At 37.8% G+C, this 27888-nt stretch overlaps 1 protein-coding gene across 1 annotated transcript; it reads right to left on the minus strand.

Annotated features, from left to right (window-relative positions):
- Positions 1 to 3500: 3500 nt before the first annotated feature.
- Positions 3501 to 5258, minus strand: LOC140829717 (mogroside IIIx synthase-like). Its single transcript, XM_073193023.1, has one exon. It carries the CDS (start codon positions 5023 to 5025, stop codon positions 3667 to 3669), a length of 1359 nt encoding a protein of 452 aa, XP_073049124.1. The 5' UTR covers positions 5026 to 5258; the 3' UTR covers positions 3501 to 3666.
- Between the last annotated feature and the right edge of the window lie 22630 nt (positions 5259 to 27888).

Consider the following 27888-nt stretch of genomic DNA (forward strand, 5'->3'; position numbering starts at 1 on the left):
TTAAACTCTTTGAATTTATTATCCCAACGGGAACAAGTAAACCAGTGCTTGTGTGACCCTCAATGGTTCAGGGATACAGCTAGCCGTGGGTTCACAACTCTTTGTGATTCAGGACATAATCCTTTATTCGAGCTTACCCTAATTTGCCCCATTCTATATATCAACTATTGATCATGAATGTCAGAACTCATTTCTGATTGCACCCATCGGATCATGGTAAGAGCGTCTAGTAGCATCGCCCCATGATCCCCTAGGTATCACTGATAGTGCCTGCAAGAACCAGTCGATTATGATTAACGTGTAGTACTATCCCTTCATCTCATATATCCTGATCGAATCTGCAACCATTGGTTCATCGAGGGTTGCATATTAATTCGATAGCTATGTGATAACATAATAGTGGCATCGCGTGTACCATTTGAGAACTCTTTCTCTAACGTATATCTCATACTCTGGCCAGAGATTTCATGCACTATTATTTCATCATATCACACAGGATATCCACACCCGTAGGTGAGCGGTGAATCCCCGACTACAATGCACTGGCTCCTATATGTGTCGCAACTGTACCCAACCTCGCCACCTGATGACTCACCTGGAGCCGGTAAACGAGTCAAAGCACAACCCTAGCATATAGAGCCTCAGTGTTGTCCCGGGTCGTAAGGACTAATGGTGTACAATCATAACCACAGACTTATCCTCTTGATGAATGATAACCACTTGGAAAGTACGAGGGAGGGTTGTTCGGTATAATCATCATATGACTACCCATCTGCATGTTTGGAAATCTCCATGCCCTTACCAAGAAACGCAGTACACAATATCACAGATGCTAGTCTCGAGCTCAAGCGACCTTTATCCATGTTTTAGGCGGCTGAATCGACTAGGAACGAATTTATAATATGCAGTGTTTACAAATGAGTTTCGACATCGAATTACGATTCATTTGTATTAAAGCGTAATCAAGGACTTTATCTATGATGATTGCATAGGTATACAGATAAAGTATAACGAAACCATTAAAAGTTAAATTATATTAAAATAAAGATTGTTTATTTCACTTGAGTCAGTAAATTCTCTAGCCAACCATTGGCTTGCAGGGCATCTACTCTAACAGAATGCTCATCGATGAGGCAACTTCCGCAGCCCACGGTTGAAAACCATCGTAAATCAGCAAATCCGGCTTCAGGCTGCTGATGATATCAGCAAAGCTGGAGATAGACATTTGAAAGGCCTTGGAAAGCCTTGGCATGAGATTTGGAAGAACGTTGGAATTGTGGGGGAAGATCAGGGAATGATGGTAATTGGAGTTCAACTAGTTGGATCGAAGATCGTTCTGGAAACGAATTCTTGATCGAATCCAGGTTGATGGCTGTAGAACAAAAGTATATGTGGAAGTTCTTGTTCGACAGATTCTTGGATAGTTCAAGATAGGGGAATACATGGCCATGTGCAATCCATGGAAACACAAGGATACTGAGTTTCCTCTCATTCTTCTCCTCCATTGATGGGATCCTTTTGCTCTGTAACTCGAAGTCTAAACTTCGATATGGTTTGGAGTTTATTGTTTTTCGCATGCAAAATAAGACATTATACTATATAAATTCATAGCACGATTTGTTTTGTGATAATTGGAGAAATCCAATATAATATCTAGCTAATACGTCATCTGATTTGAATTTCAAGTAAAATTAATTGAAATAGTCCAATCCATGATTTCAAATTCTTTGGTTTTTTTTTTTGGAGTGATCCTAATTTGGAATAAGGAAGAGGAAAACATTCCTAGCTTGGCAACTAATGCATGGCCATGTGCAAGGGAGACCTTCCATTGACAAGTGTCTCACTATCCTTTCCTTCTCTCTCTTTCTTCTTTTTTCTTACTTATTCTTTCCTTCTTATCGTTTTCTTCTTTTCACTTAAATCTCGATCGATCGTTTTTGTTTTAAGTTTTCTCTTCCTTCGCTATATAGTATTTTTCTAATTCCCTCAAGGGGTATGATAATTCCTATAAAATTGCATCTTTCATATGTATCGTTCTTTGAGAAAAAAATTATATTGTAAGTTTTATAAGTTGGCGTGCTTTGAATTTTAGTCGTATAATTGTCAAAATTTGGTTTTTACTAGCTTGAATTATTTATTTGTTTTGATCTTTCTTTTTGGTCCGAAACCACTAAGTCATCGAAGATGATTTATTTGGGACTGATTTACTCCTACTTGGTACATATGGCGACAACTAAATTCATATTACTCAAATTAATAATCATCTAAAGAAAAAATAAAGCCAAACGACACTCAATACTTCAAATGAGAGGAAAAAGGTTTGTTTCCTGTTATTTTTGTTTATGTATATTTAATATGTGTAAAGCTTTATTCTTGTTGCATGTACCACATAAGAGATTATTAATGTCAAATAAACAATAGCTTGTTGATTTAGTGGTTTCAGTTAATGACAAAAAAAGTTTTTGTATAAAAACAAAACTTTGACAAGTTAAATGACTAATTAAAAAAAAACAACTTACTGAATTAAAATCGCAATTTCCCCCTTCTTTTAACTGTTATACATTTACTTGGAGGAATGCAATCTTAGATGGTATTAATAATTTAAAACTCGGTTGAAAAACATAAAACACCAAATGATAATATTTGAAAATTACAAAGAATTTATAATTACTAATTAAAAATTTTTCTATTATAAATGCTATAATTATCCAAAAAAAGACTACATTAATTTTAGTGTTAAAATTGAGAATTGTAAACTTAGTATTTTTAGTTCAAGCACACTTGAAACCACAGAATGCGGCAAAGATGTAATTTGGGTGTTGTAAATATGACATTACAACCGGTAGATCTATGTTTTTCAACAAGATGTACTCTGCAGAAATGATCCAAATCAGTATATGACATTGGAAATTAGAGCAACCATATAACCACAAAAAATGAATTTTAACGTCGGTAAACGTCTTTATGATGTTGAAACAACCTAAGCACAAGATTTCAGTAACATAGCTCAAAACATGGGAAGCAAGAACAAACCTCAGTTTTTGGAAACAAACTTATAATGATTACTGGAGCTGAGAAAACAAAGATGAAGAATCGATAGAGACGAGTAGTGATTGTAGATCGAGATTCAGCCACCGTTCTTTGATGTTGTAAAAGTGATTACTGAGGAGAAAATTATGATTTGATGAGTTTTGATATCATATCTCACTTGATTTGTCAAATTAACAATCAAATAGTTATCTACAAAATTGGATCTTAAACATGATAAAAACTATTATTAAAATATTAATCAAATATCAGATAAGTATCGGACCTTTCATCTATCCTTATTAAAACCAATCAACCAAACACTTGTTGCATATAGTTTTCTTACATGACTAGCTTGTTTTCTGCTTGTATTTTGTTTTATCGGAGCTTCATGCTCTCTACGTAAATGGATTCGCCGGACTTTCCTGACGACGGAGAAGCATAATCTAAGAAGCTGCACCACCGACACACGCTTCATCGGAAACAAGACATTTTTGTCATAACAGAGGAACACCGGACATGACTTGATGTTCATGGCAATAATTGGTATAATATACATGAAACTAACTTGCCCACAGAACAACGCACATTCATCAATGAAAATATTATGTTGCCTCATGATAATACTAAGTATATAACCTATAATTTCCGTTGCTTATACTTCATGCAAATCTGCAAGAGCTGCTCTGCTGCTTCATTCATGGCCTCTTCTTCTTCATTCTTCATCTTCTCACTCAATTCCATAGCCCTAAGCCTCAACTTTCCGCCACTCGGCTCCACGATAACCTTATGAATCGCCTTCACAATATCATCACTCGTGAACTTTCCATCTTCATCTCTTGCAACCTCAACACCAGCACCAGCCTCTACCACAAGCCTAGCATTCAAAGGCTGGTCGGATTTGAACGGTACCGCTATAACTGGTACGCCGAAATAAAAGCTTTCCGTTACGGAACTCATTCCACAGTGACTCACAAAAGCACTTACGCTTTTGTGTGCCAAGATTTTTGCTTGTGGCGCCCAGCCCTGCACAATAAGACCCCTATCATTAGTTCTATCAAGAAATCCCTTCGGCATGACCTCGTTAACGTTGATTGTCTGAGTCTCTCCAGCAGGACATCTTACAACCCATATGAAGTTAACATTAGAAAACTCCAACCCTTTCGCTATCTCCTCCATCTGATCTTTAGACAAATAGTTTTCACTGCCAAAAGAAATGAACAACGTTGACAACTTGGGTTTCGTACTTAGCCAATCGACAATCTCCGAATCATTCTCTTCATTGTAAGATTGTGTGATAAGAGGACCAACAGGTACCACTTTTTTCTTGCACAGAACAGACAAATAATCCATATACTTCCCTTCAATTCCCCTGCATGTCTTAATTAAAACAATGTCATTAGATAGTTTCAAGGGGCCAAACGAATAATCTTTGTCATCCTCATTTCTTTCTAGTTGACCACTTTCAGCCTGCAACGCCTTCCTTTCGTAGTCTTTGAGGTACACCGCCGGATAAGGGAAAGTTGAATCCTTGCATATGAACCCGTGATAAGCAAATGAATATGTAGCCGCTCCTGTCGTGACAAAATGAACTGCAGGAATGTTCATCGATGAGGCAGCTTCCGCAGCCCACGGTTGAAAACCATCGAAAATCAGCAAATCCGGCTTCAGATTGCTGATGATATCAGTGAAGCTGGAGACAGACATTTGAAAGGCCTTAAAAAGCCTTGGCATGAGATTTGGGGGGACGTTTTTCGTCGTGTGGAAGTACGGAGGAAGATCAGGGAATGATGGTAATTGGAGTTCAACTAGTTTGATTGAAGATCGTTCTTGAAATGAGGTTTTGATCGAATCCAGGTTGATTGCTGTAGAACAGTAGTACATATGGAAGTTCTTGTTTGACAATTTCTTCGCTAGCTCAAGAAATGGGAAAACGTGGCCATGTGCAATCCATGGAAACATGAGGATATTGAACTTACTCTCGATTTTTTCCTCCATCAATGGGAAGTTTTTGGCTCTGTAAGTCAGAGTTTAGACTTTGTCGTGGTATTTGGTGTAGTTATCTCTTGTTTTCGGTTTTATTCATGCTATTCGGATGAGCTTATCACTTAGAACACGATAATTATATTGAGTAGATAAATCATGATCACTCATTCAACCATGACTTAGGAATGAGCATCCACAATTTCTCGGATTATGCGGAATTTTCTCAATATATGTTTGGATCGCTGATAAGACCTCGATTCCTTTGCTTGTGCAACGACACCAGTATTGTCACACGAGACCAGGACTCGATCAACAGTTTGAGGAATCCTGGCCATGGCTTAACATACATGTCAAGAGGTAAGTAAATGATTGGCACCATGTATTCCACTTATTTAGTGTTTTTTTATTGATGAGTTTTTTGTTTTCCTATATATAATAAGGGGCAGGTTGGACAAGTTGTCGGATTTAATATTTACTTAACACGTGCTAAATTTGATTTTCAAGTATAATTAATTAAAAATAAAATCAAATTGCAGTAATTGAGTTGTGACTCATCTTTCACTACCAACCAATTTTCTCAGCTGTTTCTCCACCAAACATTGCTAGTTTGGTTTGGATCATTTATTTAATATAATTATAATTTACTTGTGATATAATTACTATTATATTATTAATATAGGCAACTACATATTAATAAAATTATTAGACAACTATATTCTTTTTATTTAAATATAATAAATTTTTAATTATTTATAATTTTAAAAAAATCGAAAAGCCTGCACCGAATTTGGGCCAAAGGATTTGAGAATGGTGCCCCATTGGAGCAGATATGCTACAGCCAGCATTGGAGATGGTCTTAGGTTCCGAACGTCTTTTGTAGTTTTAGAAGGGAAAATAGGTTTTTTGTTCTTGTTTTGGTCTACTAAAAATTTATAGTTTGGTTTTGGCGTAAGTGCTAAAACGAAACTAAATTTTGGTGACGTTACACCTAAAATAGTGAATTCTATGGTGTCACATCAATAATTAAACCAAAATAATCGCAAATTAAAAATCAGGTCACAATTTTACGAGTTAACGAACGAAAACAAAAAAAAAAAAATAGGACACCTTGGTGCGCAAAAAAATTACTGTCTCATATTAGAATGTATGGAATGTATATTTTGAAAAAAAATTATATCATAAATATTTATTAAAAAGAAATTCCGTGAAATGAGATGCTACTACATGGGTTTAACAAAAGGTTTTTTTATTTGATAATTTTTTTTTTTAATGAAAATGACTTCATTAAAATATCGTAAAAAGTTAAAGTACAAGTACACCGGGCATACCCGGTGTAGTATGTCAGCAACCAAGTCTGTACTCGAAGTTGGCAGTTGAAGAATCAGTTAATACAACTATCGGTTAGTTGGATAAGGTGGAGTAGATAGAGATATTCACTCGGTCACCAAAGAGATCCTACTGGAGGGTTGCCTCATAGCAGTGCATATATATATAGATGCAGGTGGAGTGCCCAAACAGATAGTTGGATTATCCAGAAAAGAAAGTGAACAAGAAGCAACACGTTTTCACACATTAGGCACGAGAGGTTTTTCTTTGTAATCCATAGAAGAGAAAAACGGTGGAGTGGAGGAAATCGATTGCAATTCAAATTGTTCATTTGTATACTGATTCATCAATGAAAATCACCTCCCGTGGATGTAGATCACATTCTTGATCGAACCACGTAAATCTCGTGTTCGTTTTTCTTTTGTTATTGTTTTGGTAATCTTCTGTGCTTTGCTCTTAATTCGATTCACGGCCAAATCTTAGTTCAAATCAAGTTGAGGTTGGATCCAAGTTTACACAACAACTGGTATCAGAGCCAGGTTCTTGGCTATCAAGAAACTCTCGAATGGGTTCCAAGATTGAGGTTGATCGCTTTGATGGAACTGGAGACTTCTCGCTATGGCGTAGAAGGATGCATGCCATTTTAGTCCAACAGAAAGTTGCTAAAGCATTAGGCGGGGAAAAAGTTCTACCAGAATCTCTCACCGCTGATCAGAAGGTGGATATCATGGAGACAGCGTTCAGTTCGCTCACTCTCCACCTAAGTGATAAAGTTCTTCGCGAAGTAGCCTCAGAGAAAACAGCAGCAGGGATCTGGGCAAAACTTGAATCACTTTATATGACAAGATCGCTACAAGATAAGATTTACCTTAAAGGTAAATTTTTCGCTTTCAAAATGGATGACTCAAAAACTATCTGTGAAAATCTTGATGAATATAATAAACTCATTCTTGATTTGGAAAACATTGGAATCGAAATTGAGGAAGAAGACAAATCCATCATTCTCCTAAATGCCCTCCCAAGTACCTATTCGGTATCTGTGGATACAATGAAATATGCGAAGGAGAATATGGTATTTGATGAAATTCTGAAAGATTTGAAGGCAAAAGAATCATACAAACAAGTAGAAAAGGAATTCAAAGAACAGGGAGACAGTCTCTATATGAAGGGGAAAGTCAGATAGGAAGGGCAATAACAAGAAGAAGGCCAAATTCAATTTTAAGTCAAAGAAACTGAAATGCTTCATATGTCACAAACTTGGCCACTTCAGAAAAGACTGCCCAGACCGATTCAAATATGGTGACAAGAAAAATGGAAATGGAGAAGCATCTGTAGCACAGGATGGCTATGAGAGTGCAGAAGTTCTGTGCGTGGGTGACCAGAAAGTAGATCTAGATTGGATCTTAGACAGTGGATGTTCTTTCCATATGTCACCAAACAGAGATTGGTTCATGTCCTTTGAAGAGATAAATGGTGGACAAGTTATATTAGGTAATAATAAGACTTGTCAAGTCCAGGGAATTGGCACCATAAAGCTAATCATGCATGATGGCACTGAACTCACACTTAAGGATGTGAGATACGTTCCTGAGTTAAAAAGGAACTTAATATCCCTTGGAAGCCTTGATCAGCTTGGATATTCTTTTAAGGCTCAAGAAGGAAAACTGTCAGTACTCAAGAATTCACTCACTGTAATGAAGGGTGTATGTGAGACCTCGAGACTAAAATAGCTTTGATGGCATTTTGGTAAATAAGTTGAAAAATATTCAATTTATTTTGATGGTATTTTCGTAGATAAGTTGAAAAATAATGAATTAATTTTAAAGGCAAAATGGTAAATAATGACATAACTTTTTCATATGAAGCCCAAATGATTTGAGATTTGGATATGACGTAGAAAACTCAAAGATTGAGAAGTTTCATGTTTTGAGTTTTGAGAAATTTGATCGTTTGACCGGTCCAAAGGAATGTACCGATGTTAAAATGATAAATATATTATATTATATTATTTTATTAATATAATATAATATAATATTTAAAAAAATAAAATAAAATAAAAAGATAAAGATGAAAACGTACGAGAATGATTCATTCTTCAGCATTTCATCGGAGAGAGATACGAGAGAATAGATATAGATTTTTATTTTCTTTTCGATCGTGCGACTTATCGGTTTATCCAATCGACGAACCGACTTCATATCTGGGATCGTTGACACGAGGTCTTCGATTTGAGGTATAAATTTTATATTTTTGGTAATGTTTGAAATTAATCGGTTTTTGGAATAAATCCGATAAATTGTTAAATCATACTAGAATCGAAAATTGTTGAATAGTGTATGATTTTAACGAAGAATAGATGATTATAGTGATATTATTTTGAATTATTCTCAATTTATTATAATTAGAGAATTTTAATCATTTGATTGAGATTGAAGAATTATTTGTCGGTTATATATGCGGTAAAATAACTGACAAGAAACTAAGTTTTGAAGTCGGAATTGAATTATGATATGATTTTGATTTGATATGAATTTTTGAAGTTTCAAATGATATTTGAAACTCATATTAATGATTTTGGAGTATGTTATTGATTGGAATGAGTATGTTATTGATGTAGATAAAGTATTATACTGATATCTTCAAACTACATCGACTGGAACGAAGAATTGAGGTATGTTGCGACCGGGTAACATACGACAGGTATCTGTATTATATGATATATGTCGGTTTGATTGGATTGATTGGATTAGAATACGTGTCTATGTGCCTATTTGATGATTTGATGTGGCATACATGACATTGAGATTTGAGTATCGATGTACAAAATAAATGTTTTGTTAACACACATCATTTTATGCATACATCGATACATGACATGTACGTTGAGCTATGATCCTTGGATACCCTGATATGATTGGATTGGATTCCGGGGTTTGTGAACACAATCCCTATGCCGGTATTATATGACCCGTAAAGCATAGACAATTGTGGCCCCATATGATTGGATATGAGATGTGGGATTGATGGCGCTTCGTCGACGCTATCATATGTGTATTCCCATATCGGCCGGTGTGCCAGCTCGAGCATTGATTTGATTTGATAGCGATTCGATTGATTCTGACATGTGCTCAGTGGATGGGCATTTGACCTGATACCTTCACGACATACATGCATTGCATACCATATATCATTGTTTTGATATCTGTGGTATATATGATTGGTTGTTCCATACGGAGCTTTGCTCACCCCCAAGGGGGGCTGTTGTTGTCTTTGTGTGTGGACAATGGCAGGTACTCCAGGATATCAGGAGGCCAGAGAGGGCACTTCTGGTGGAAGCCACAGCTTGGGCTGAGGTTTTTGTTTATGTCTTGTTCCCAGTATATATGTATATGTATCTATATACCGGGGCATGTCCCGAGGATATGAGATTTTGTATGTGATTGATTACGTGTGGGCGTGTTTATGATTTGAATTTAGATACTATTTTTAGTATTTAAATATCAGAAGAGATATTTTGGGCTCATTGTAAAGAAATTTTAAACCCGTTTTCTGCTGTGATTAATCAGATTGCATTGTAATAACGATTAGGAGTTAAGGGCCCCACAGTGTAAGATCAAATGGACTATATACTCTCCAAGGAAGAACTCACTTAGGATCTGTCAGTGCTGCTGAACATACCCTTGACAACTCAATGATATGGCACCTGAGATTAGCACATGTCAGTGACAGAGGACTACAAGAACTGCAAAAACAGGGCCTCCTTGGTAACAAATCGCTAAGAAAACTTGAGTTTTGCGAGGACTGTATAAAAGGTAAATCTACAAGAGTTAAGTTTAACAAAGGAGTTCATGTGTCCTCTGCCCCTTTGGAATATGTACACACTGATCTCTGGGGACCGTCAAGAGTCATATCAAATGGAGGAGCAAGATACTTCATGTCAATCATTGACGATTACTCTCGAAGGGTATGGGTGCATATCTTGAAAAACAAAAATCAAGCTTTTGACAGATTCAAGCAGTGGCTCATTCTGGTTGAAAATCAGTCAAACAGAAAGTTAAAAAAACTCAGGACTGACAATGGTTTAGAGTTTTGTTCGAATGAGTTCAATGATTTCTGCAGGAGTAAAGGAATAGCTAGACACCTTACGGTCCCATACACACCACAACAGAATGGCTTGGCCGAAAGGATGAATAGAACTATCCTTGAGAGAGTGAGATGCATCTTGGCACACTCAGGAGTTCCCAAGAATTTTTGGGCAGAAGCGGTAACTACAGTGTGCCAACTAATCAACAAGTCTCCTTCTGTCCCACTAGGATTTATAACACCCATGGAAAGGTGGTCCAAAACACCACCACTTCTGGATGACCTCAAAGTTTTTGGTTGCGCAGCATATGCACATGTAAAACAAGGAAAACTCGAAGCAAGAGCAATCAAATGCATCTTTCTAGGATATCCTGAAGGTATTAAGGGATACAAACTTTGGTGCGTAGAACCTGGAAGACAAGGCACTATAATCAGCCGTGATGTCACCTTCAAGGAAGACCACTTCCCTTATAAGGACTCAACCGTTGCAAATGAGCCCTTAGAAAATGATGAAAATTCAAATAACTCAAAGGTTGAGGTGGAGCTAACTGATAAATTTCCATTGATCACTAAAAAAGACACACCTGATGAAAATAGATCAGAAGAACTTACATACGACATGGATAACCTCAAACACTATCAGTTGGCAAGGGACAGAAATAGGAGGGTTATTAAACCACCAAAAAGATTAGGACATGCAGACATGATCTCATACGCATTCTCAGTTGCATCACAAATTGGAGAGGATGATCCAGTAAGCCTAAGAGATGCCATGAGCTCTGATGATAAGGAATATTGGTATCAAGCAATGACAACAGAAATGAACTCTTTGCAAAAGAATCATACCTGGGAGTTGGTACCAAAACCTGAAAATCAAAGGATAGTAGGATGCAAGTGGATATTCAAGATAAAGGAAGGAATACCTGGGGTTGAACAACCAAGATACAAGGCAAGATTAGTTGCCAAAGGTTTCTCACAGGTAGAAGGAATAGACTTTCAAGAAGTATTCTCCCCTGTTGTTAAGCATAGGTCTATAAGAGCTGTACTGGCCCTAGCCGCAAAGGAAGATATGGATCTTGAGCAACTACATGTCACTACTGCCTTCCTTCATGGTAAACTTGAAGAAAAGATATACATGCAACAACCACACATGTTCGAAGTCAAGAGTGAGACCCCATTAGTATGCTTATTAAAGAAATCCCTTTATGGCCTAAAGCAAGCTCCAAGGCAGTGGTATAAACGCTTCGATGACTTCATGATAAGCCGAGAATTTTCAAGGAACAATTATGATTGGTGTGTATATCATAAGGTCCTGAAATCAGGCAATACCATGTACCTACTGCTCTATGTAGACGATATGCTAATTGCTTGCCCAGATATCAATGAAATTCTATCATTGAAGGTTGAATTAAGCAGGGAATTTGAGATGAAAGACCTGGGACAAGTCAAAAGAATTATGGGCATGGAAATCAAAAGAAACAGACACAACAGGGAATTGATCTTGGTACAACAGGGTTATGTGTTGAAAGTATTAAAGAGATTTGAAATGGAAAATGCTAAACCAGTAGCAGGACCATTGGCTCATCACTTCAAACTCTCAATAAACCAAGCACCAAACACAGAAACAGAAAGAGAATACATGCAGAAAGTACCTTATGCCAGTGATGTTGGTAGTCTAATGTATTTAATGGTATGTACCAGGCCTGACCTTGCTTACTCAGTAAGTTTAGTGAGTAGATTCATGGCAAATCCTGGTGAAGAGCACTGGAAAGCTGTCAAATGGATTCTAAGGTATCTCAAAGGAACCATTGACACCGGTATAATATTCAAAGACTCAAGGGATGCTGATAACATGATAGCAGGATATGTTGACTCTGATTATGCTGGTAGCATTGACACAAGAAAGTCTCTAACTGGCTATGTCTTCACAATAAATGGCACTGCAGTGAGTTGGAAGGCAAACCTACAGCCAGTGGTAGCACTTTCAACCACAGAAGCAGAATATGTTGCAGTCACTGAAGCATTTAAGGAAGCTAAATGGATGAAAGGCTACATGGAAGAGCTAGGCTACAAGCAAAAGTCTGTAAATGTGTACTGTGACAATCAAAGCGCCATACATCTGTCAAAACATCAAGTTTTTCATGAGAGAACAAATCATATAGATATAAGGTTACACTTTGTTCGTGAAGTAATAGAATGTGGTGATGTTCAAGTGCTAAAGATAAGTACCGAAGATAACCCGGCTGATATGTGTACCAAGGTGTTAGGGACAAAGAAGTTTGAGAAGTGCAAAGAGCTGGTCAATGTGACCAGATGCAGGCTGCCTTAAGATAAGGGGCAGGAGGAGGTGTTTTCATGGAAAACTTGGGTGCAGACAAGGTGGAGAATTGTAGTATGTCAGCAACCAAGTCTGTACTCAAAGTTGGCAGTTGAAGAATCAGTTAATACAACTATCGGTTAGTTGGATAAGGTGGAGTAGATAGAGATATTCACTCGGTCACCAAAGAGATCCTACTGGAGGGTTGCCTCATAGAGTGCATATATATATAGATGCAGGTGGAGTGCCCAAACAGATAGTTGGATTATCCAGAAAAGAAAGTGAACAAGAAGCAACACGTTTTCACACATTAGGCACGAGAGGTTTTTCTTTGTAATCCATAGAAGAGAAAAACGGTGGAGTTGAGGAAATCGATTGCAATTCAAATTGTTCATTTGTATACTGATTCATCAATGAAAATCACCTCCCGTGGATGTAGATCACATTCTTGATCGAACCACGTAAATCTCGTGTTCGTTTTTCTTTTGTTATTGTTTTGGTAATCTTCTGTGCTTTGCTATTAATTCGATTCACGGCCAAATCTTAGTTCAAATCAAGTTGAGGTTGGATCCAAGTTTACACAACACCCGGGAAGAATTAATCCCCATCCACCCGAATCACAAATCAATCCATAGTATCAAACATGTCACTAGAGCTAGGAATACAACGAAAAACAATAATCTTAAACGTACGCACCAAGTCTTCAATCCTATGATCTTCTTCATCGAACATGGTCCTATTCCGAGCATTCCAAACGGTGTAAATAGTTGCTGCAAGAGCCGATAATCGCATCCTAGCTAGAACCGATTTCCCACCATAAGTTGTTCTGAAGGCTCTCAGAATTGCCGTTGGAGATTCCATTCTTTTAGATATGCCTAGCCACGCTCGAATATCCTTCCAAATTACCGAGGAGAAAGAACATTTGAAGAACAAGTGTTGTACTGATTCAGGCTCGCTTTTACATAATACACACGATTTCTCAACAACAAATGGAAGCCGATCTCTTGTCAGGAGCTTTGCATGAGACAGAAGCCAAAACGTAAATCTGTGTTTGGGTAGGATGAACGATCGGCTGATCAGTGGTTTCCAAGGCCATTTACCAGTCGAGTTGTTGAAGAAGTCATATGCACTTCGAAACCCGTGATCACGTGACATCAAGGGTGGATATTTTAGCATTATCAGAAGTTGATGCTCTCATTCTCACTCATGAAGGACGTCTGGAATCGCATAACACTAGAAATCACACTCTACCTGATATGAATCTTGACACGAATAAATAGCAAACACGATTAAAAATAAATCGCACCCTCTATTCAATTACGATAATAAGATTCGTGTGTTTTTCCCGATCTTTTGAATCAAGTAAGGTTGTGTTATTCACCTCTAAACTATAAAATTTTAGCAACAAATAAACACGAGAATAACAATCGAAATTTGATACGAACCTTCGAAGAACGACGCCTACGACAATCCGCACAAGAACGATCGACAAACGCCTCAAAGTTATAAACTTTGATAAGTTTGATTTGATTTAACAAAGCTAAAGCCTTGAAAAGTTGAGAGAAAAATCTCACAAATTTGATAAACTCAAAATAATATGTGTATTGTGTTCTAAAAATTCGTTCAACATAGTCTATATATCAAAAGATATCAAGAAATCTAGTTTCCTAACAAAACAAAACTCTAAATAAGGTAATTTTTCTCGGTCAAAACTCTAGGACACGGACCCCGTGTGTGCCTCCGTGTCCGGGTCCGTGTACACTCGGGACTGAATTTCAGCTGGAACAAGGGACACGGACCCCGTGCTCACCTCCGTGTACGGGTCCGTGTAGACACTGTCTTTGCCTATAACACAAGGCACGGACCCCGTGCCTGGGTCCGTCTTCAGGTCCGTGTAGGCTCTGTAGTTGCTCATATCGGGGTGTAAAGGGCACGGACCCCGTGTGCAGGTCCGTGTCGGGGTTCGTGCAGACTCGGCCGATGCACACAATGTTTGAATCATGTTCCTTTGGCCTCCACACGCACTCCCATGCATCACGACCCCTTCAGGCTTGCTCATGACTCCTAGTAGTGCCTCCTTAAATCTCTTTAGTCGACCCCTCGTGATTGGTCCCTCTGGCAACTGCAAAGGATCCCATGCTTTCCTTGGGACGTCCACGTTCGCATCATCCTCCCCTTCTTGAAAAGGATTTGTCCTCAAATCTTGCTCATCACCTACATCAAACAACGACAAATCACTAACATTAAATGTAGAACTTACGTTGTACTCACCTGGCAAGTCGAGTTTGTAGGCGTTGTCATTGATCCTCTCAAGAACTTGAAATGGTCCATCGCCCCTAGGTAATAGCTTTGAGCGTCGCTTCTCCGGAAACCTCTCCTTCCTCAAGTGTAGCCACACCCAATCGCCCTTCTCAAATACCACCTTCTTTTTCCCTTTGTTGGCTTGCCTAGCATATTGTTAATTCTTCTTCTCAATGTTGGCTTTGGCTTTTTCATGCAACCCCCTAACAAATTCAGCCTTCTTTTTGCCATCCATGTTTAACCTTTCACTCACAGGTAAAGACATCAAATCCAACGAAGTCAAAGGATTAAAACCGTATACAATTTCAAATGGCGAATAGCTAGTAGTAGAATGCACACAACGATTGTAAGCAAATTTAACAAATGGCAAGCAATTCTCCCAATTCTTTAAGTTCCTTTTAAGAATAACACATAATAAGGTTCCTAACGTCCTATTAACTACTTCAGTTTGACCATCAGTTTGAGGATGACAGGTCGTAGAAAACAGTAATTTAGTACCAAGTTTAGCCCATAGTGTCTTCCAAAAATAACTTAAGAATTTAACATCACGGTCCGACACAATGGTCCTAGGCATGCCATGCAGCCTAACGACTTCTCTAAAGAATAGGTCCGCAATGTTAGATGCATCATCAGTCTTGTGACAAGCAATAAAGTGTGCCATTTTAGAAAACCTATCCACAACAACAAATATAGAGTCCCTCCCCTTCTTTGTCCTAGGTAACCACAAAACAAAGTCCATAGAGATATCAACCCAAGGTTCACTAGGGACGGGAAGTGGTGTATATAATCCATGTGGTAGTGTCCTAGACTTAGCTTGTCTACAAGTTACGCACCTCTCACAAATACGCTCAACATCACGTTTCATGTGGCCAATAAAAATGTTCATGCAATGCACTTAAAGTTTTAGCCACCCCAAAGTGTCCCATCAAGCCACTCCCATGTGCTTCCCTAACAAGTAACTCACGAATTGATGACTTAGGAATGCACAATCTATCCTCTCTAAACAAGAAACCCTTATGCAAATAGAATTTATCATGTGGACCATGCACACAAGTTTCAAACACTTCCTTAAAATCATCATCTAGCACATACAATTCTTTAACAAGTTCAAACCCCAAGATTTTAGATTCCAAAGTAGAGAAAAGCACATACCTCCGTGATAGTGCGTCGGCCACTACGTTTTCCTTACCTTGCTTATACTTGATCATGTAGGGGAATGTCTCTATGAAGGCCACCCACTTAGCATGCCGCTTGTTCAGCTTTTGTTGCCCCTTGAGGTGCTTTAGAGACTCATGATCCGTATGAATCACAAATTCTTTAGGCCTCAAGTAGTGCTGCCACGTCTCAAGAGTCCTCACAAGTGCATAGAACTCCTTGTCATACGTGGGATAGTTCAGCGCTGCCCCATTGAGCTTCTCACTAAAGTACGCCACCGGCCTTCCTCCTTGCATCAACACGCCACCAATACCTACACCTGAAGCATCACATTCAATTTCAAAGGTGTTAGCAAAATCAGGTAAAACAGGTAAAGGAGCATTAATCAACTTTTGCTTAATAAGGTTAAAGGACTTCTCTTGCTCCTCGCCCCAATAGAATGGAACGTTTTTCTTGATTACTGCCGTCATCGGTGCCGCCAATGTGCTAAAATCCTTGACAAACCTCCTATAGAAGCTTGCAAGACCATGAAAACTTCGAACTTGACCAACATTAGTAGGCGTTGGCCAATCTCGAATAGCACTTACCTTGTCTTCATCAACTTGTATACCCTGTGAACTTACCACAAACCCAAGGAAGACAAGTTTTCTAGTACAAAAATCACATTTCTTCAAGTTAGCATACAAATTTTCAGCCCTTAACGTGATTAGCACAAGTTTCAAGTGGTTAACATGCTCTTCTAAGTTTTTGCTATACACGAGGATATCATCAAAATAGACCACAACAAATTTTCCTATGTGTGCACGCAAAACATGATTCATCAACCTCATAAAAGTGCTAGGTGCATTAGTTAAGCCAAAAGGCATAACCATCCACTCATACAACCCATATTTAGTTTTAAAAGCAGTTTTCCACTCATCACCTTCTCTCATCCTAATTTGGTGATACCCACTCCTCAAATCAATTTTACTAAAAATGCAAGATCCATGCAATTCATCTAACATATCATCTAGTCTAGGTATGGGATGCCTATATTTAATGGTTATGTTATTGATTGCCCTACAATCCACACACATACGCCATGAGCCATCTTTCTTAGGGACTAATAAAATGGGCACCGCACAAGGTGACATGGACTCACGCACAAACCCCTTATCTAATAGCTCACTTACCTGTCGTTGCAGCTCTTTAGTCTCCTCCGGATTGCTCCTATAAGCTGGACGGTTTGGCAAGGCACTCCCGGGCACCAAATCAATTTGGTGTTCAATCCCCCTCAATGGTGGTAAGCCTTGAGGTAGCTCCTCCGGAAATACATCGTCAAATTCCTGCAATAGTGAAACAATAATGCTCGAAAGGGATCCGGCTATATCACTTGTGTTAAGGAGAATCTCCTTGTAAAGAATTAACACAAGTGGTTCATGTGTGTGCAACAATTGTTTCAACTCACCTTTTTGGGCCATATATAATTTCTTTTTGGCCTCTTTCCTCTCCTTTTCTTTTCCCTCATTTTCTTTCCTCTCTTTTTTGTTTTTTTTGGCTATCTCACTCTTTTGATCACTCTTTTTTTCAGCCACTTCATTTTTGTTTTCAAAGGTCATCTCACTTTTTATTTCACTCTTTTTTTCGGCATCATCTCTCTTTTTCTTTTTCAAATGGTCCTCCAATACTTGCTTCGGGGACAAAGGAAGCAGTACAATGGATTCTTTCTTTAAAACAAATGAATAACGATTTTTGAACTCATCATGAGTAACGTGCCTATCAAATTGCCAAGGCCTACCCAACAAAATATGGCAAGCATGCATTGGCACCATATCACACAAAACCTCATCCACATACTTCCCAATAGAAAATGACACTAGAACTTGCCTATTTACTTTCACCTCCGCACAATCATTCAACCATTGAAGCCTATATGGTTGAGGATGTTTTATTGTAAGCAATCCCAATTTTTCCACCAACTCAACACTAGCCACATTAGTGCAACTCCCCCCATCTATGATGACATTGCAAACCCTACCATTCACAAAACATCTAGTGTGGAACAAATTCTCCCTTTGGCTAGCCTCCTCATTCTTGACTTGGGCACTCATGATTCGCCTAGTCACTAGCGCTTCTCCTACAACCGCTCCATATCCCTCATCGGGATCCTCCAATGCAGGCATATCATCATCACTACCCTCGCCATCTCCCTCACTTTGAGACTCATACTCACCATAATCATTCAAGATCATCACCCGCTTATTAGGACAATCACTAGAAATATGACCCATCCCTTGACACCTAAAACATCTAACATCTCTAGAACGATTAGAAGGAGTTTCAGATTTATCTTGTACTCCTTGCTTAGGGGCCTCTTGCTTAGTGTCAAATCTTGGCTTGGGCACCACTTTATTTTCCTCACGTTTCACCCCGCTTGCCCGCCAAGAAGATGATGCACCTCCGATTTGATTGGTGCGGCCAACTCCTCGCCTCTTGAGTTGTTGCTCCACCTTTATGGCCATTTGCACCATCTCGTCTAGATCTAAGTAGTGCCGAAGCTCCACTTGATCTTGGATCTCCCTGTTCAAACCACAAAGAAAACGAGCCATAGTTGCTTCATTATCCTCCTCAGTATTTGCCCTAATCATGAGTACTTCCATCTCCTTATAGTAGTCCTCAACACTCTTCAACCCTTGCCTCAAAGTTTGTAACCTCTTAAACATCTCCCTATAATAGTGGTTAGGCACAAACCTCTTCCTCATTACACTCTTCATCTCATCCCAAGATTCAATAGGTCTCTCATTATACTTTCTTTTTGTGGTCACTAATTGATCCCACCAAATGAGAGCATAGTCTAAGAATTCAACCACCGCCAACCTCACCTTCTTTTGTTCGGAGTAGTGGTGACATTCAAATACGAACTCTACCCTCTTTTCCCATTCTAGGTACGCCTCCGGGTCAGATTTCCCATGGAATGAAGGGATTTTCATCTTAATGCTACCCATGTGACGATCTTCCCTAGTCTCCTCATACCTACCTCTCATAGCTTCTCTTCTTCCTCTCCCAAATCCTCTATCTCTTCCATTCCTACCCCAATTCTCATTTTGACTCTCATCGCCTCCTCCTAGATCATACTCCTCGTCATCTCTACCCAAATCCCTAGGCTTAGGTTTACCCCCACTAACACTAACCTCAAGTTTACCCAACCTCTCATGCAACGACTCCATTTGGGTCGTCATCATCCTACTAAAATCCCCAAACAACGCATCTATTTGGGCCTTAGACACCCCCGAATTCGAACTATCTCCTACCTCCCTCTCCATTTAATTTCAAATTTGTACCTGCAAGAAAAGGTTAGTAGAAATAAAATAATCCCCACCCAAATGCTCACGGTCACTCCAAAGAAATTCACTCGCCTCTCCTCTCTTATTTTTTTTTGCTCACAACAAATACTCACTAGTCACTCCAAAGAAATAACACTCACACTCAAGTAATATCACTCAAATTTGAGAGTTCTCTCAAGAGCTTCAAGCTTTGTGTTTTGAGTAAATCAAACAATCAAGTTTCAACTTGTAAACAATTGCAACCGACTCACTTGGACTGTGTAGACACGAAAGTCGAATATAGGGACTATTTTTTTTTTTTTGACTGTGAGAGGCAATTGAATATGACTCTCAAAAGGGAATAGAACAAGATATCAAAAAGAAATAATGGTGAATTTTCGGAATTTTTGTACTCTTTTTTTTTTTTTTTTGAGTACTACTCGAAAATCCCAAAAAAATTAAGAGCAAAAATTTTCGAGAATCACAGATTCACGAAAAAAAAAAATAAACGAAGAACGATAAATTGACACAGATCTGACAAGGAACGAAGGAATATCACAGATCTGAAAGTTAATAACAGATGCTTACTTGAATTCAATAAACCCAAAGCTCTGATACCAAATGATATGAATCTTGACACGAATAAATAGCAAACACGATTAAAAATAAATCGCACCCTCTATTCAATTACGATAATAAGATTCGTGTGTTTTTCCCGATCTTTTGAATCAAGTAAGGTTGTGTTATTCACCACTAAACTATAAAAGTTTAGCAACAAATAAACACGAGAATAACAATCGAAATTTGATACGAACCTTCGAAGAACGACGCCTACGACAATCCGCACAACAACGATCGACAAACGCCACAAAGTTATAAACTTTGATAAGTTTGATTTGATTTAACAAAGCTAAAGCCTTGAAAAGTTGAGAGAAAAATATCACAAATTTGATAAACTCAAAATAATATGTGTATTGTGTTCTAAAAATTCGTTCAACATAGTCTATATATCAAAAGATATCAAAAAATCTAGTTTCCTAACAAAACAAAACTCTAAATAAGGTAATTTTTCTCGGTCAAAACTCTAGGACACGGACCCCGTGTGTGCCTCCGTGTCCGGGTCCGTGTACACTCGGGACTGAATTTCAGCTGGAACAAGGGACACGGACCCCGTGCTCGCCTCCGTGTACGGGTCCGTGTAGACACTGTCTTTGCCTATAACACAAGGCACGGACCCCGTGCCTGGGTCCGTCTTCAGGTCCGTGTAGGCTCTGTAGTTGCTCATCTCGGGGTGTAAAGGGCACGGACCCCGTGTGCAGGTCCGTGTCGGGGTTCGTGCAGACTCGGCCGATGCACACAATGTTTGAATCATGTTCCTTTGGCCTCCACACGCACTCCCATGCATCACGACCCCTTCAGGCTTGCTCATGACTCCTAGTAGTGCCTCCTTAAATCTCTTTAGTCGACACCTCGTGATTGGTCCCTCCGGCAACTGCAAAGGATCCCATGCTTTCCTTGGGACGTCCACGTTCGCATCACTACCTCATTCAACGAACACAGCTACCCTCCCTCCTCAGAAAATACCTAAACATTTTTCTTTACCTCGAGGATTCTATTCTCGTGGTCATGGTCGTGGAAGGTATACTTGGGGAGGACGACGTTTCTGGAACAATAATGGCCGATCTATTTTTCAAATATGTGGGATTACGACCATGTAGCAGAAATATGCTATTACAGATTTGATGCTGAATTTGTTCTTAAATTTACAAACTCCTTTCGACCGCCGTCATAGAGCTCTTCCTACCACGGCATCGAGGTCATCCACGACCTCCTTCGCCAGTCTATCCATCTGCAGCTTTAGCCACTGCTACTTTTGAATCTGCAGATGATGAATGGTGGTTTCCAGATTCCGGTGCCTCTCACCATGTTACAAATAACCTTGGCAATATCACAATTGGCTCCGAGTACACTGAAGGTGGTTAGGTTCATATTGAAAATGGTGCAGGTCTATTTATATCTCACATTGGTGACTCTAAGTTTCATTCATTCTTCTGCCTCTCGTCCTTTTCGATTAATAACTTGCTCCGCGTTCCTCGCATAACTGAAAACCTTCCAAGTGTTAGTAAGTTTGCTCATGATAATAATGTCTTTTTTTATGTTTATCCTTCCTTTTCTCTCGTGAAGGATCTAGCCACACAAGCTATTCTTCTCTACGGAATTTTGCATGAAGGATTATACAAGTTCACTCTTAGGACACCTCTTACTGCCACCTTTCCACAGCCCACATGTCTTCACTCCACCTTTTCAGCCCCATGCTCCACTATTACTCACGAGCATTCAATTAAGGTGTCTCCAAGTATTTTGGACCAGTGACACTATAGATTAGAACATCCACTACTTTCTATTGTTAAGAAATTTTTTATTCAAATGTAGTGTGTTGATTCCAAGAAATGCTATTATGAAATTATGTGAAGCTTGTGAACTTGGAAAAAGTCATAAACTCTCCTTTCCCAATTCTCAAACAAAATTTTCAGAACCTCTTGAACTTTTTTTCTCCGATGTTTGGGGTCCTGCAAACACTCCTTCACGCAATGGTTTCAAGTATTATGTCAGATTTGTCGATGCCTTCAGTCAATTTACGTGGATATATTTTCTTAAATTTAAATCAGAAGTTGCTCAAGTATTTTCCGACTTAAAAAATCATGTTGAACTACAACTCAACAAGAAAATCAAAGCCGTTCAATCTGACTGGGGTGGGGAGTTTCCAATCTTTAAGTTCCTTACTTCAAACACAGAGGACAACACATCGAGTGCCATGTCCTTATACCTCAGAACAAAATAGTGTCGTTGAGCGAAAACACCGTCACATAGTCGACATTGGTTTGTCTCTTTTAGCCTATGCATCAATGCCGCTACGGTTTTTGGATGATGCCTTTTCGATGACAGTTTATTCATAAATCGGTTGCCTACTGTTGCTCTTCAGGGACTTATTCATCTTCAGTGTCTGTTCAAAAAACCACCAGATTACTCTTATCTTAGAATATTTGGATGTCTTTGTTTTCCATGCCTTCGTGACTATAATCCTCATAAACTTGACTTCTGTTCCACCCCGTGTACATTTCTTGGCTATAGTGACAAACACAAAAGATATAAATGTATTAGTGCCGCTGGCCGTGTCTTTATTTCAAGACATGTCAAATTTCATGAACACAACTTCTCTTTCCATAAGCAGCTTGATGGCTTTAGTTCCACTTCCATACCTCAATCATCTTCTCCTTCATTTCTTTATTTACCAAAGGTTCCTACTTGCACATATTCCTTTAGTTCGGTATCTCCAGCACCTTCCCTTAATGACTCTTCACCTCAATCTTCTTTCACACAATCTGTTCATACATCTGCCACTCCGTCTCTTGTCTCTTCATCAACTGAGCAGATAATTACTTTACCATCACCTACTAATTATTCTCCCCCCCAAGCCACGACACCTGTGCCTACTACATTGAATCTTCACCCAATGGTGACTCGTTCCAAGGATGAGATTTTCAAACCAAAAGTTCAATTATTTATACATTCAAACATCTGGGAACCGTCATCTTTTCAGGAAGCCAGCTCACATCCTGAATGTCCTAAAGCTATGGAAGGAGGATATCAAGCTTTAATGCAGAATCATACATGAACTCTTGTTGCACCACCCTCTTCTTTACCAGATCTATTATTTAAGCAGATATAGAAGCGTAGCTAATGCCATATCCGAACTACTATGGCTTCAGTCTCTTCTTTCTGAGTTACATGTTACTGTCTCAAGTCCACCTATTCTTTGGTGTGACAATCTCAGCACCATTGCAGTGACTGCCAATCATGTACTACATGCAAGAACCAAGCACTTAGAACTTAATCTACATTTTGTTCGAGAAAAATTTTTAGCCAAACAACTTTGAGTACGCCATGTTCCTTCAATTGATCAACTAGCATACATGCTTACTAAACCATTGTCAGCAATAATGTTTCATAGTCTTCGGTTCAAGCTTTGTATGGTTCCTCATCCCCTGCAAAGCTTGAGGAGGCCAGTTAATCCCATGAAATTGAAGAACTCAAAGCCCATGTGATAAATGACAAGCCCATATAATCTGGGTCCAATAAACATAAGGATGAATCTAGATGAATTTACTGTTGAATTTTGTAACTGAATTGCATATTAGATTCCAGGTGTCAAATTCTTGAATCTTGAGTCCTCTGTATAAATCGATTCACAAATGTAAATGAAAGCATGGAAGAAATGATTCACACGAGTATTATTCTTACTCTTCATCTAACTTTTCTAACTGGAAGCGGCTATACTAGATGTTAAAACCAATTGCCCCTCCGGTTTCTTTTCATTTTTCTTTCGGAACTTATATACAAACTCTTGTTTTGTGATCAATAAAGAAACAATCTGGATTGGTTTCCATCGATGTAGGTCCTACTGAACCGAACCACGTAAACTTCTTCTTTGGTTATTTTCTGTGTCATTCATGCTATTTGAAATTCGATTCCATTGATACATTGCATCGACAATAAGTGTATGTGAGAAATTCTTAATTCATTGTGCACTAACTTGATCGAGGAATTTTTGATTAATTCACAATATTTGTACTAGAAAACCGATTTTAAAAAAATATTGTAGTAGAGGAATTTTACTCTATGGATCAGACTTTATAATATAAATGATTATATATGACATGGATTCTAGTAATTAACCCAAAACCACAGCTGACAGACATGTTTTTAAGATCATAATTAGCCAGGTTTTCTTATTATGATTTGACAAGTATAATAACTTATTATAAAGGCATTTAAGAAAAAAAAATTTGCTTATTTCAGTTATTTAATAACATTTAGGGGCTGGTTGATTAGCAGTCAAACATAACCTTGTCCCTCTTTTTAAGTGGTTCGATAAGTAAATCATATGTTATTTAGTTTAAATTTATAAACTGTTCAAAATTTCTAGGGACAATGGTAAAATAGATCCTTTAAATTTGTCTATTTTATATCTTGGTCTTGTCAGTATAAAAGTTTAAGTTTTGGAAAACAAAAAATGAAGCTTGATTTTTGATAGACCATGAAAAAATTAGAAGATTTTCAATGATATGTTTGTAATTTTTTCGTGTTGTATTTAACATGTTTATAATCGAAATTATGATTTTTTTTTATGTGTATTCTTGGTATTTGCAGTTCATGATCGACTCCCACTTACTGAGTGTTTCTCCCATCACTCACCCTTTACTCTCTTTCTCTCTCTAGATGAGAACGAAGAGCGAATAGATGAGGATGGACAAGTCATGTTTTGAGGATGGTGATGAAGAACAAGTTCATGATCAAGCATAGTTGATAATTTGATTTTGTTAAGTTTATAATTCACTTCTACATTTTGTTTTGAATCGCATTGTAAAGAAGATGATATATTTTTATGAAATATACTGGTTTGAATATTTGATTACTATGAAGCTTGTTATTTATAAATGGTGTGATTGCGAAACAATGTCAATATCAACCAACTTCGGTCTCGGGGTGTGACAAAAATGAATATGTTGTAGCTCGGTGGTGACGAAATGGACTGCAGGAATGTTCATCAATGAGAGAACTATTAGGACACCTTTTTCTCGCACCCAAGACACAACATAAGTTTAAAATTTTGTTTCGATACTCGAAACAGACTTTGGTCTTCGTATGTTTAAAACCATTCATAGGACGTATACATGCTGTACTTGCGCGTATATTTCACTTGGCTCCAAACAAATCTGGTTTTAAAGCGGAGATAACATTTCTTGTAACTTTCTGCAAATGGATTTCCCTCCGATTGATTGTCAAATCTGGTCCATGATCAGATGCTACATTTTTCGCTTGGATTGCACCTTGAAATCGTAAGTGATTTGTGCATTGAGACAGTGACGTCATAATTTTCAAAATCCGGGATCGGTGTAGCGACAGAAGCACGACGATGGAATAACACGAAGTGGCCGAAATATTTTTCTCCGAAACCTATAGGATGGCCTAAACTTTTCCAAGAAAGGGGAGGAAGATTTGTGAATTTTGTACTTGTTTTGTGTGCAAAAAATTCCGGTATGTATTGTAAACTCTTATGGTATATTTATAGATTGTGACTCTTGATCCCACCAAGAGTCCATCTCCCACAAAGATTCCTCTTTGTCTCAAATATATACACATATTTTATATCTCCATATAAAGTGTATATATTTAAACACTAATATATATAAACATGCACTTTTAATACATGCATAGACATATTAATTATATTAAATAATCATTATTTAATTTATATAATTAACTCATTAATTAATTAATTCTAGGCCCTTCTATAACATTTTATCAAAATTTGTACATGTTATTAGTCACCACTGCTAGTACCATCATTTAATTAGTAGAATCTAAATCTATTAAATAAATTATTCCGAACTCATTATAACTCCGATTGACGGTCCGGTAGCGCCGATGTATCAATGATATAGTGAAAAACAAAAATTTCGAAATCAAAATTTTCACTTACTATATTGGGCAGATGCTAGTTTAATGAACTCTTTCATCAAAACAAACAGTTCTACTATCCTTCCTTAATTAGCAATTAAGCTAACTTCCATTTCTTTCATCCTATGGAATCAGCTTATAAACTCCTTTATAAACATCTTGTTTGGTCTCCATCAAAATATAGTCGCCACATTCAACTCCTTGAACTTTGAATTTCTCAATATAACTAACCGTGGGAATCCGATGCTTGTGTGACTCTCAATGGTTCACAGATACAACTAGCCGTAGGTTCACATTTCTATGTGATTCAGAATAAAATTTATTCTTATTCGGGTTTACCTTAATTAGCCCCTTTTTTTTCATCAACTTCTTAACCAAGAATGTGAGAACTCATTTCTGATTTCTCTAATCGGATCATGGTAAGAGTGTCTAGTAGCATCGTCTCATGATCCTTTAGGCATCGTTGATGGTGCCTGCAAGCACCTTAAGTTATGGTTTGCGTATAATACGGTCTTTTCAACACATATATCTCGATCTAATCTGCAATCATTGGTATATCAAGAGTTGCATATGAATTCGATAACAATGTGATTTATCTTTGAGTACTAATAATGGCATGATATATACAACTAGGAAAACACATTTTTCTAAAACACATTTCTTGCTCTAGCAAGAGATTCCTTGCACTATTAACTAATTAGTTCACATGATATCTTTACCCGTAGGCAAACGGTGAATCCCCAACTACAATGCATTTGCTCCTACGTATTTCGAAACTACACCCAACCTCACCACCCGATGACCCTCAAGAGACTCAATAAGCGGATCAAAGTGCACTCTAGTACGTATAGCCCCTACATTGTCCCGGGTCAAAGAACTATTAGTGTACAACCATAACCACGGACTATTCCACTTGATAAGTGAGAGTCACTTGGACAGTTTGAGGAAGGGTTGTTCAGTGCATCATCATATGATCACCCATCTGTATAAATGGACATCTTCATGTCCTTGCTAATGAAACATGGCATTTATATCACATATGCTAGTCTTGAACTCAAGCGACCTTTATCCTTATTTTATGGGCCTAATTCAACTATGAACATGTTTAGAATATATGATACACTTCCTAATGAGTTTCATGATCTTACGTTGCGAGGCAGATCTCATGGTAGCTATTAAATATTCAGGACTTTTTTTATGCAGCTTGCATGAGTATACAAATAAAATATAATGTCATAATTGAATAAAATCATAAAATATTTTAAAAATAAAAATTGTTTTACAATAGTGTCAATAAAATCCCAAGCCACAAATTGATTTGTTGAACATCTATTCTAACATTAACTTCAACAACCCAAAGTTGAAAATCATCGTAATTAAATTAGAAAATCAGGCTTCAGATTGCTGATCATATCAGTGAAGTTGGAGACAAACATTTGAAAGGCTTGAAAAAGCCTTGGAATAAGATTTGGAAGGATGTTTTTCCTCGTTTGGAAGTTCGGAGGAAGATCAGGGAACGATGGTAATTGGAGTTCAACCAATTGAATTGAGGATCGTTCATGAAGTGTATAAAATAATATACATGGATAATTAAATATTTTATTAATTTCAAAAATTTTGAAAGTAAATGGGATATGTGATATATGCTATATCCTAACTTTTTTTAATATATAAATTAAAAAATATAGACGATATTAATTCAATATTCCCAGTAGTTTAAGAATTTTGAAAATGGGATGAGATATTACAGTTATGATAAGTTAAAAACTTATTATTTCTAATTTGAGTGGATAAAATAATTACGCTATTTAACATAAGAAAGATACATTTGTGGACCATGAATGTCACTGATCATATCTAATATATAGA

Source organism: Primulina eburnea, chromosome 4 (assembly GCF_022965805.1).
Source record: "Primulina eburnea isolate SZY01 chromosome 4, ASM2296580v1, whole genome shotgun sequence".
Classification (NCBI taxonomy): Eukaryota; Viridiplantae; Streptophyta; class Magnoliopsida; order Lamiales; family Gesneriaceae; genus Primulina; species Primulina eburnea.

What these genes read in the sequence shown, in the direction of transcription:
- LOC140829717 (XM_073193023.1), bottom strand. Translation starts at nt 5,025, where the DNA reads ATGGAGGAAAAAATCGAGAGTAAGTTCAATATCCTCATGTTTCCATGG.